At 43.7% G+C, this 12,758-nt stretch overlaps 1 protein-coding gene across 2 annotated transcripts in view; it reads right to left on the bottom strand.

Moving 5' to 3' along the window:
- KIT (v-kit Hardy-Zuckerman 4 feline sarcoma viral oncogene homolog) overlaps nucleotides 1–12,758 on the bottom strand; it is a 75,835-nt gene that overhangs the window by 37,453 nt on the left and 25,624 nt on the right. For both annotated transcript variants that reach the window (XM_012641105.1, XM_012641107.1), the window contains exons 2-4: nucleotides 4,832–5,101; nucleotides 2,020–2,301; nucleotides 746–882 (exon numbers count right to left, since the gene is read on the bottom strand). In XM_012641105.1, coding sequence (XP_012496559.1) covers nucleotides 746–882; nucleotides 2,020–2,301; nucleotides 4,832–5,101 — 689 coding nt within the window. The remainder of the gene's footprint in view (nucleotides 1–745; nucleotides 883–2,019; nucleotides 2,302–4,831; nucleotides 5,102–12,758) is intronic.

Below are 12,758 nucleotides of genomic sequence, written 5' to 3'. Positions count from 1 at the left end.
AGGGAGAGAAAAAACTTCAATTATAACTGACTAAAATTTATTGACTTTTATAAGATATGCCTAACTTAGTATCTGAGATACAGTAGGCATTCAATATGCATTTGTTAAATGAATGAGAACCTAAACATGCCCAAATATTTCAGATTAATGATAACCATTTCATTAATAGCAACTAAAACAAATAGAAACCATTAGCAATTTCAGGTAACCAGCTTCAAAGCAGGAAATCAGATCCATCCAAAAACAAACCCCCTCTCTCAAATGGATAGGCCATTTTGTGGAAGAGAGAAGAGCTTTCTGGCTAATGTCTGAGACTGTTTATTCTTTTTAAAAATGTTAGGAAAAAAATTGGCAACCCTTTCCCATATTTTAAATGATCTGACCTAAACACTACCAACAATAGCTTTAAATCAAGATATTTACATAGTTAACCATACTTTTTTTTTTATATTTCCCTACTAAAGTCTTTCAAAACAATTGCATGAAATAATAACATGAATGTAAAGTCCTCTCTTCAACTTTCTCAAAATAAATTTACAAAATGACAGTTATTTGTTACTAATAATAAATGTACCGATCTACACGTGGAGGTATGAAGGGGGGAAATGCCCATGTCTACGCACTCCCAGGTAATCCAGCTCTGACAGACACGCCAGCGGAGTCATCCCCAGGATAGACTCTGTAAAAAAAAAAATTCCCACACGGAGAACAATATAGAGAAGAATGAAGGAAAGAGTTCACTCACCTGACTGTTTTCCCCTATCCACATTGAGTCCACAGAACTAGACACGTCTTTTATTGTGCAGGTCACTGTGAATTCTTCCCCTTCTCTAAGAAGATATCTTGCTTTGGACACAGACACAATTGGTATAGCTTTGAAGGCTAGAGTAAAAAGAAACATGGCGCTCAAACACTGTGTTCTACTATAGCATGAAATTTTAACTTACCATGTTTCAGTCCAGCTTACTTTGTCATCTTTTAAATAGAATGCAAAGTGTGGTACTAACCTACCTGTATTACTTGCATATCTGAAGAAACCAGTAATTAAATCATGTAGCCTTCAAATAAATTCATTCATATTGAATGAAAAAAAAATAGGAAAGGTTACTATGAGATTATAAATGTTTCTAGAAAATGCTTTCTCAAAACAGGTTGAAGCCCTAGCATAGTGAAGCTATTTTAATCTTTACCTTGACCACCTTGATGGTGTCATGAGGATGTGACCTACAACTTACTATATTCTTTTAACCAAACAGGCATCTTTCCCATGCATTGTGAAAATACTACTTTGCTTGCTTCTGGAAACCCCATGTTTTAAATAATCAAACTTTCCTTAATTCCAGTAAGTATACCTTTTCAAAATCCTTAATAAAAACTGTACTCAACAGCTGAATGCCAACTGGTGTTGAATAGATGATCTCTGAGATACAAAACCTACATTATTTTCTAGCCAACGAAACAGTCCACATAATGCCACAATAATGACAAGGTCCATTCTCAAACTGTTGGTGATCTCAGATCAACTAGTACTTTCCTTCTCAGATCTCGAATAGTTTGAGAATGCATTAAAATTAATCAGCTAAAAAGAAAGTCAACTCACATGTCAATAGTAAATCAAAGATTTCTTCTCAGCCTTTTGGCTAAAGTCAAGTGTAAATCAAAGAATGAATAATCTGTACGCTAATCCTTGCAACCAGTGTAATTAAAGCCTCCCAATGGGTTTCTCTTGGACAGAATATTTGGTGCAATTACAAAACTTTGGGGTAAGCGAAGTCAGCCCAGTCTAAATGCCAATCTGTGGCAGGCACACCCAACTCTGCCAGAGGCAATCACGGACCCACCACTGGGGTCAGGAAGATAAAATAAAGAATTCACGTGCAGCTGCCCTTACTTTGAAGCTGGCAGAACTACTGAAGAGCCAGCTCCCAACTGACTACACTAAGGTGCACCAGCGAGAAGGGAGAAGTCTTTAGATGAGCAGATTCTCGACTCCCAGAAGAAATAAGAAAGGGCCAGTACCTGGCCTCACTTTCAGGATGATTTTGTCCGACAGCACCTCCTTGCCCTCCTGGTCAGCAGAGCAATGCAGACAGAGCCGATGGTAGGCGCGTTTCACACTTCTGATTGTGATGCCAGCCTTGGGATCAGGGACGAACCTCAAGTCCTTGGGAAGAGGTTTCCCCTGGCACCCCTTGAGGGAATAATTGGTCACCTCTGGGTCTGTCAAAGGACAGCGGACCAGCGTATCGGTGTCTTCTTTCCCGTACAAGGACCGGTCAACAAGGAAAAGCTTCTCAGGATCTATAAGCATATCAGAAATTAGTAGTTTAAATGCCTGGTCACAGACACTGAGAACATTTTTAAAAGATCTGAAATGTTGCCTAGTGGCCCGAATGACTGTTGACTTTTTTCTGTGCCAGCAAAAGCAAAATTTATCCAAATGGTACTGACAAGCGAGAGTTAACACTAATTAAACACTTTCCACGTATCAGGCTTGGACCATCACACACTTTATCACATTGAATCTTCAAAACACCCCTGTATGATCAATACTATCATTATCACCATTTCAGAAATAAAACCAAGGTCTCGAAAAAGCAAGTCTCCTAAAGCGACATGACTTGGAAGTGACTGAGGGGAACTAAAACCCAGGTCTGACTGATGTCAAAATTTGAGTTCTTACAACCCTGAGAATATTTTACTACGAAGGTTACTCTTTCTCTACGACAGGCAAGACTCCAAGGATCATCAGCAAAGAATAGGCCAGTCTGATGGTTCCTGTGGGACCCTGCCCAGTTTCTAGTCTCCAGAGGTTAAGCTTCTGAAGAGAATCTAGAAGACTCTTGCCAGGCCACTCAGAACAAATAACACGTGAGCCTCACTCTATTCATATTCTTCGAAAGAAATGTGTAAATAAAACGTCCGGAAATCGAGTAATTTCAAATGCACGAGGGGAGCTTATGAGTTTCAGGAATGTCGTGGCAAATGCATGAGGCCAAGCCAGGGCACTTGTGATGAGAGGGGACACTAGTAATCACTGTGCCGGGACACCAGGGACAGACTGGGAGTGGCTCCGGCTGATTGGGCCTCACACAAGCAAAGACAAACCCTATTCGGCACACGCGATGTGCTGCCACCCCTACTGTGTGTGGACAACACAGATGTGTGTTCAGGCCAACAGATCACATTTAAAATCTGTTTTTCAATTGTCCTTTCCATCTAGAAATCGGGCGTTCTGCTAAAGTGAATCTGACATCATTGAAATAGACTTCTGTTCCGTCATTTACTTTTGACCCATTTTGAAAAAAAGTTTCCCAAAATGAATTACACATCTCCCAGCTTTATTAATTTATTCTGCAAATAAATCACCTCACAATGGCTGAACTGTGTGTGTGCGGGGTCCTAGGCCATAGTTAGTTATTTTTCCATCCTACTCTTTCTCCGTCACTTGCTCCTACAACAGTGGTCCTCTTTCTTTTGCTGCTGTAACATAGATTACTTAAGTATCCCAACATCTTGAGTCAGTAATAACTGAGGATAGTTCCAAGTTACCCAAGACGACTTTCCCTATAAAGGAAGTTTGTGAGCTCAGTTAGAGTGATTTGATTTGGCTAATTTGGCAGTTTTCCTTTATTTCTTCAGTTGTCACGACACGGTATCACCACCTGGAAATCGCAGAACACCTTCTTCAATGTCAAAGAGGAGCACGTGGGGTTAGCTCAACAATTACAGAACTGTACCCTGAAATGAAGCCGCAGTTTGTGAGTGTGTCCGTTTAGGGAAGGACAACTGATGAAGCAAGCTGAGAGGCATGGTCAATTCTGTGTAACCTTCTTTATAGCAAACATGTGAGTTGGCTTTATTAACCCTTGATAGAGCATGTTAGAATTCGTTCAGTCCTGGCTCCCTGACAACAATCATGTAAGGAAGACAGAGCAGATAATCTTATCCAAATACTGCAGTGAGGAAACCGAGACTCTTGAGGTAGCTCAGATCTCCAATCTAGGATAAATGCATCTATTATTTGTTCACAATACCACGGATAAGGCCTTTTACCTCCGGCCTGTTTCAAGGACAGCCCCAGTCCAGGGATAGTCAGGACTAGAAACTGGGACTCTACCTCTCCTCCTGTAACTTGGGCATATCCCTTAAGCTGTCAGTAACTCAGATATTACATCAACCAAAAGATACACCTCAACCCAGCACACCTCCTCTTGACAAAGCTATGAAAAGCTCAAACACAGACAAATCACTGAATTTGTCATAGGAAATAAGTATAGAAATCCAACTATCATATTTCTTTTTCTTTTGTTTCTAAGAGGTCACAGTTTTTGAGATGAATCAGCTCTACAAAGGACCTATGACAGACATGTGATGCTTAGCTGACCACATAATTTTTCTGGAATTTACTCCCTAAGAGTGAGCCAAATCCTTTGAAGTGTCGGTCTGGTTAGGGCTTTAGAGGCCTTTGGTTCCCAGAAGTGTTTTTACTAAGTGGGAGTATCTAGTATCTTAAGGCATTAAAATGCAGCTTTCCCAAAGGGCCTCATTGATTCTAAGGGTTTACTCAGAGGACCAGCACAAATGGGCTAAACCTACTGTAATCTCATCAGGAAGGGCATCACAGTCTCGCAGACCTCCAGCTGCGGCCATCCCCAAAGCCACTCTGTATCAAAAGATGGGGAAACCGGCAAAGAAACATGTGTTTTAGGCTTTCTAGACCTAGCCAGTACTATTTTAACTATGGCTCAGTCATCCACATTTCATCCAAAATTAAGAACAGGGTATTAAGTTTTCTAAAGCATAGCAACACAGAAAGCCAAGAATGTACCTCGAACAAACACATAAATGGAACTGCTTAAGCCTGCTTCGTTGGTGCACGTGTATTTGCCCGTGTTGGTGGCCTCTGCGTTTTCTGTGATCCATTCATTATGCTCATTCTCACTCATTTCACCCAGGATCTCAAAAGTCCATTTGACAAAGCCCGGATCGGTGCATAACAGCCTAATCTCGTTGCCAACGGTGACTATTAACTCTGATTTTGCTGGATGGATGGATGGTGGAGACGGCTCCCCTGGACTCACAGATGGTTGAGAAGAGCCTGCCAAGAAAAACAAGAATCATGTTGAGTAGGAGCTTCTTCCTTGGCGAAATAAAGCATTTCTTCCAATGCTGAGTTCCATCTTCTGTGTACTCTACAATAAAAATAGGACAAAGCTGCCCTGCTATTTATGGCTGGAAAGAGAGCTCTGTCTAAAGTTTCTTAAGTTCATCCAGAAAATTAAGTTATTTTCTGCAACCCTCAATTAATCCTAAGGGTCACATTTGGTGTCTAAGCCAGGACGCTGGACGCCACGGCCTTCTTTGGGTTAAACATACAAGTAGGTCAAGTGTCCACTCTAAATGTGGGCCATCGTCATGGCATGGGCATGCGATGCTTGGCTTAGAAACAACAGACACAAAATTTCACACTACGGAAAAAAAAAAAAACTGTTGGCCTGTCACTCTTTTGGCAGAATGTACATGACCATGACATAGCTTGTCTTTTTCTTAAGCTTAGTGAATTCAGTTATTTCTATGTAATTCTCCTTACATGGCAGTGTTCATCAAAAGGAGAACTATTCACAAATCTCCAAACAGTAAGGCAGAAAACGACAATCCCATTTTAAAGATCAGAGACCACGAGATATTTTCTGGCCCATGCTGGGTTTCAACCCGATCAACCTAACACCTAGGTAGGTTTTCTAGACAGGAAACCAGTTTATCTAGTTTATAAAGGTGCAAACTTTTAGACTCTGAATATGAAACTTGAACCTTAGAACATTTACAGCGGCCAATTCATTCATTCACACGTGCATCCATGTATCCAAATATCTGTTCATTAATTATGATCAACAAAAGCATCATGTTAGGTGCTGGGAAAAAGTCCACGTGGGTATTACACGTGGTCCTTACACATACTTCAGGACTTAAAGAACAACTGCTGACATGAAACATAGCTACAGGACATGGTGTCGAGCTGAAGAAAAGAGGTGGGCTGGACCTTGACCATATCAGAAAAGGCAAAGGAGAAGGAGGAGAAGGAAGAAGCGTGAAGAAAGGGCTGGCACTGAGGTCAAGATGAGGCCTTTGGAGTGGTACAGAAACCAACCCGGCTGGAAAACATGCTCCTTGTGGAGAAGGTGGGGGTGAGACTAAACGTCTGGGATGTACCTCAGGGACTGCGTACACTCACTGTAGATTTTCAGCAGAAAAGTGGCATGCACAGTGAGATACCAGAGAATCAACCAGATCCAAGGAAATGAGTGAAAAGCGCTGGTCTACAGGCAGAAGTAACGAGAACCTACAGGAAGGATGGCGAATAAAGAGGAAGAGATGCAGCAGATTGTCGGAGAAAGAACACGTGAATGGTTACAGGGTACAGTGGGATGAGAAAGCAAAAGGTTGACTTGGGGACAGCTTGAGTTGGGGGTAGAAGGAAGGGTCCCTGGGTGGGGTGGGGGGAGGGCAATAAGATGTCAGGATTCCCTGGGGGCTTTGTGTCACCTCTGTAGGGTCACGGGGGACACGGTGCATGCACACTGGATTTGTGATTTGTGCCACCTTCCACACACATATGAGGCTGGAGACAAGGACTGACCTGAGTTCTTAAGAAGGAGCCAACGCCATGCCAGCCAGGTGAAGAGAGGGGCTGGTGGGAGGCAGAGAGCAGGGGTACAAAGGCCGAGAGTGTGAGCCACCCAAGGCCAGGATGGCTGGGGGCGGAGGACAGGGACGTGCTCAGAGGGGGTGGGACAGGGAGGAGGGACCTGCTCACAGGTGCTACCTGGTCGGCGCACAGACTTCTCAGCAGTAGGTTGCTTACGACCTGAAGTTCATGCTCGGGGTACAGTGATGACTGGAGAAGTTAAAAACCAGGATCAGGTCATCAGAGGAAAGGGTTATGGAAAAAAGCAGGAACCAACAAAGCACCATTTTTTTTTAATTTTTTTAATCAGCAGACTTTAAGATCCACCAATCTCCAACTCAACTCTTCCAACCAAGAGAAAGTGGGAAAGAATAATGAGAGACGTAGGAAAAAGAACCAGCAGAAAGAAAGGGGAGAGAGGTTAAAGTGGTGAAGACGGCAATCAATGCAGTAGAAACCTTCAAAGATAGGGTGGTGGTTCTCAGGGCAGATGCCACAGCAAGGTCACAGGGAATGAACAAAAGTCCCCCAACTCAGTTACAAAGAGATCGCTGGAAATCCAAGAGCGCAATTTCAGTCGAGTGGGAATGGCCCTGCGCTCCGGGGTCACCGGCTGCGACTGCGGACCTCTCCTTGGATGGCCACGGCAGTACAGGACACGAAAATAAATCTGGAGCCAAAGGAGGCTGGAAGGAAAGAAAACAGGAGCCCTACTCACATGAGAACATGGAAGGGGAGTCTGCGGACAGGGACAGAACGGAATGCTATGGAAAGGCCTGGATCCTGGCTCTGCCACTTACGAAGCGTGTGACCCTTGGGCAAGTTACTTCTCAACTCTGCCTCGGTTTCCTCACTTGCAAAGTGGGGCTAGTATTGTAATAGCACCTGCTTTAAAAGGCTGCGGTGCAAAGCACTTAGCGCCGTGCTGAGACACGTGGAAGACACATAATCAATGCTAAGACGCAGTCTTTCTAGAAGCAGAACTTGTTGTCACTCCTCCACATCAGTCCAGACTCACCCACCTCCTACGTTTGGGAACAGCTCCCACCGCCTCCCACACGGGGTCCCGCCCGACTTGTCCCTCTGCACCCACACGTTCCAGCCACCTTCCCTCGGGGCCTCCCCCACGCATCCTCACCTCCCTTTCCATCCTGCTGCCCTCCCCGGGCAGCCGACCACCACCTCATGGAGATAACAGCCCGTCCTAAGAGTCTCCCCGCCAGCCTCCACCCCTGCCCACTCAGCCCACCTCACAACCCCAAGGTCCATCAACTGAAAACACCACCGTTTTTGCCATCCCCACCCCCAGCCTCGAAAACCATAACAGAGGCGGCGGCAGCTAACAGTGACGTCACGTGTGACTTGAAAAGCACTTTCATGGGATTCATTTCTAGCTGCCTTCCTCAGACCCAACCCGCCTCTTCTCTGGACAACTGACTGAGGATGCTGAGGACATTCTTCAACCCCTGCCGTGTCCACCTTTCAGCCTGTGTTCCTAGGACACACCTACTGCACCAGTCGCCTCCTTGTCATGGGGAAAGCCTGGCTGCAGGCCAGTCCCCTCATGGAGGCTGCTCCCTACCCCACCCACGCCAGGTCATGACAACCCGTCCTCACAAAGTCCCGCCAACACGGTCAGCCCCGTCACCACTAGGCTTGTACTGATGCTCAGTAGTGTTCTATGTCTAGACACCCACTCCAAGGTCTTAAGAGCCCTTGGGTAAGGCTCCTAAATAATACTTCTCCACCTATCACAGTCATAAAGACATGCCCTTCAATCCCTGAACATATAAAAGATTGAAGAGAAAACAGGCTCCTAAACACCCGGTCCCTATAACAGATGTCAACAGTCCATGCCCTATCCCCAAAAGATGACCTAGGTCAATTCTGCTGCTCTACCAAGAAAAATGTGGCTTAATTCATTAATTAAAACAGCTACGGATGTCTCCAAAATTAAAAGGGGCTTCTAAATTGGAGATCATTAATTTATGCTGTACTTCTAGAATTTTACAAAATAAATTTTTAAAATAGTCATCACCACAAGTATTTGGGGTTTTATTTTCAAGATAAATGATTTATAAGTTCGACCCTCAAACTCACCTTATAAAATGAAAATAGAGCTTTTATTAGGGTGAGACTGTGGGTGGTGCTTATTCTCTTTTTTCTAAGCTATCTTGAATATTGTTATAATAGCCTCACAATAAGAAAAGTAAAGATGCATGATTTTTTTTAAAAAAAGAGTACAGATTCATATTAAAGTAATGCCTTTCAAAAAGGTATTCCTCCTAAGCTTTGGAATTGCTCTGAAATTGCATTTTGAAATACGTCTGGTAGATAGCAAGTTCTCAACAAATTTTTGTTGAGTTGTGTTTTATCTATACCAGGACTTTTTGCATTAGCAAATGTATGTCCCTAATTATGTTTGGCTAAGGCTAATGTTAAGAGTTGTTTTCTGTTCCCTGAACACGTGTTAAATAATGAGCCAAAAAAAAAAAAAAAAAAAGAGAGAGATGGCAAAACCCACCACTCTAGGGACCAACTAGTACTATAATGGCTCTAAGCTAGGAGCTGGGAACTCCAGGAATTATTCAGTAAATACTAATCCCAGGTGCCCTGCTAAGTGCTGAGCTAGAAGACAGTCCTTGCTCTCACAAGAGCAGAAATGAGGGAGGAAGAGGGGGGGACTTATAGTCAACCATGCAAGATTTTAGTGATAGTTCAAAATAAAAGAAATGCCAACGTCCCCTCTACTTCTAACCTCTCTAGGCACTTGTGATGTCTCCCCATCACCAGTACGAAGTTCAACCGTACCCAAAAGAATTGAAAGCAGGGACTCAGATACTCACACACCAATGTTCACGGTACTATAGTTCACGATAGGCAAATGGCGGAAACAACCTGCGTGTGGCCGTCAACAGATGAACGGATAAACGACACGTAGGATAGACACACAGTGGAATATAACTGAGCCACAAAAAGGAGTGAAATGCTGATACACGCTACAGCACACATGGGCCTTGAAAACAGTATGGTAGGTCAAATGAGCCAGACACAAAAGAATACTGCATGATTTCACGTACATGAAGTACCTAGAGAAGGTGCATTCACAGAGACAGAAAGCAGAACAGGTTACCGAGCGCTGGGGGAGGAAGGCATGGAGAGTTATTGTTTAATGAGTGGAGTTTCTGTTTGGGATGATGAAAAAGTTCTGGAAATGGATAGTGGTGATGGTTGCACAACATTAGGAAGATATCATACTTACTGCCACACAATTGGACACTTAAAATGGTATATTTTATGTTATATATATTTTCAAACAATTTTTCTTAAAAACTACAATTAAAAAAAAAACAAACTCAACAATTCTTCAAGGCCCAGCGAAAGCCTAAACCCCCTGTAGCCACCCCAGCATGCTCTCATCCAACCGTGGAGACCTCTAGTATTAGCCTCTGCGAGCCATTCAATGTTGCCTTAAATCGCTTCATTACAAAAACTAATTGTTGTCATTATTGTAGTTGTTCCCTACAGTCGTGCTTGAAGGCACGACCCACAGCTTCTCCCCATCTCTCATGCTACCTTACACGCATCGGGCCCTGACAGTGGAAGCTCTTCCAACTCTCCGAGCTGAACGAGGTAGAACCTCTTGTTTTAAACCACACTGACTGCTACCCAGGGCACTTGTAATCCCCAAGACACTTAGCCTCTTTCTAGTGTATCTTTGCTCTTCTACTCACTGCATCCGAATCATCTGGTTTTATTCTTAAACCTACTTATGGGTGCTATACTTGATATTTTATTACGTATAAATTACATGTGCAAAAGACATGTTGTGAAAATTAATGAAAAATGAACATGTGTGTATGGGAGGAGAGCTGCTGATTCTTTGATAGCTGAGAAAGGCTTTATAACGGTGGCCCAGACTTTAAAAGTCTACTGTTGAACTGAACTTGGGTAAATAGTGGTAGATTAGCAGCAGATTGGGGGAGGACCTCCAATCCCTCAAAACTTAGGGAATTCTGCATTTGGATTGCTTCACAAGTACTCCAGTTAAGGACACTGGAATCAGAAACTTCTTGCATTGCGGGTGTGGTGTATGGGAAGGATGGCAGCTCAGAACTCTCCTGAGAACGCCCACTGGTCAACCAAACCTCATAGAAAACACTTGGTCCTCCATCCAAAAGATATGCAACTGTCTATCTTCCAATTTTTAAGTGAAAATAAAATATTCAAGGCATACCTGTGTTTTTTACAATGTGTCAATTAGCAGACTAATTGGAAGGTGTCCAGTCTGCAGTTCTGGACTCAACGACCTATGTCAGCAGGACCAACCTGTTGGCTGCGCACAGGGGTGCTTCTCACACACCTGCAGGGCCTGGCCCACGTCCTCCACGATTGCAAGGCCTTCACCCCCTTCACACATGTCTAAAGCTGCACCGACGGGATTTATAGCTGGGGTTAAAAGTAAGGAAGTCATTTCAAAACCTTTCCTCCTTTGGACACAAATATAAGGAACCAGGCAAAATGACGGCGGGGAAGAAAACCCACGCTGAGCGGCCTATTCTCGTTTTGGGGAAGTAGAGCAGGAAGAACTCGGACTAAGGCAAAGCCTCTGCGTTGTAGTTCAACTGCTCTTCGCTTCACATTCTGTTTAACCACAGTTCGTAATTAAAAAGCTAATGATTTGTATATCACAACTGTTTCTGACATACTTTTATATCCCCATAGGAATAAACTGGATAAAAACCAAGATGGAAGGATCCTAGTAATCGCCCACAACACCCGAGAGGCTTTGGCAACAAAGAGATACACTGGAAATAGAACGAAGCTGGGGGAGGGGGAGTATGAGCTCAGTGAAAACCACGTAAGTCCTCAAATATGCTCTTGCCCAGTAGCAGGGGGACTACATCCACTCCGGGTCACCCACACAAACTGAAGGAGGCCATGCAATGGAGACTTCCACAACTGTCCACGTTCTATTGTGGTAATGCCATGGCACCGTCATCGTTAAAGTCTTTCCTTTCAACATGCACCTACTACATCACTAGAACTAGATGTTGATGGGAAACTCAGCCCTGTGTAGGAGACAGACACAACGCAAATGAAACCAAAATTGACAGGTGATGAACACGCCACAGGACTCAAAGGAAGCAGGTATCATGCCACCTGGAAGGACCACGAGAGGCTCCAGGGGAAAGAGCCGGGCCAGGAAGACTCCATATGTGTGTTTGCACGTGTGCGTGTTTGTCTGTGTATTCAAGGAAAGGAGAGGCAAAGGCAAAGTTCTCAAAGTCCGAAGGTGTAGCGTTTCAGGAAAACCCAGTCCTATGAGGACGTCCGGCTGCACCCTCCAAAGCGCAAGCTCTCCGAATCCAAAGCAAGGTCTCTATCTACCTCCATAGCCCCGCTGCCTCAGAGTGCCAGGAATACAGAATGTGCTCAATAAGTGCACAGGGAAGGGAAGACCACAGTATAGGAAATGTGTAGGGGCAGAAAGGGGAAGAAAAATGCAGAATGGTTAAATAATTTGGGACATTGCCCTACAGAGCAGCGCTTGTCCCATCTAGGGTACTTGCTTGTGAGTCTTCTTGAAGGTCGTTTTCATTCAGTGACAAATAATTTTAAACACTCTTTTATATTGTTTTACACATGATAAACCAGAAGGTAAAATCAAGTGCATTTTTTCAGGGGGAAAAACATGAGCTTTGAAAGAAAGCAAACTACCCTACAACTACATACGCCCAAATACCCCACCCAAACCCTAAATACCTCCAGCCTCTAAAAGGAGCTCCCTGGACAAGTTCGAGAACACTCTGAGTGGATCACACGTTCTCTTTCCAAAGAATTTGCTGGGTAAGAGAGTTCAGATATACCTTTAATCCAGCAATACAGAGATTAAAGTACTTATCTGGGTAGAACTCACTAAAATCTACTCAGGTTTAGACATGAAGTAAATAATAACTGTTTGACATCAACTCCTCACTGTCTTTGACTGTAATACTCCTGTGTCTGGGCCTGAAAAATCAATTCCTTTGGACAATGCAGATCTTTGTTTAGCTTTTAAAAATCACAG

This window comes from Propithecus coquereli, unplaced genomic scaffold (genome assembly GCF_000956105.1).
Source record: "Propithecus coquereli isolate 6110/MARCELLA unplaced genomic scaffold, Pcoq_1.0 Scaffold162, whole genome shotgun sequence".
NCBI lineage: Eukaryota > Metazoa > Chordata > Mammalia > Primates > Indriidae > Propithecus > Propithecus coquereli.
This window is presented reverse-complemented; position numbering and strand designations above follow the sequence as displayed.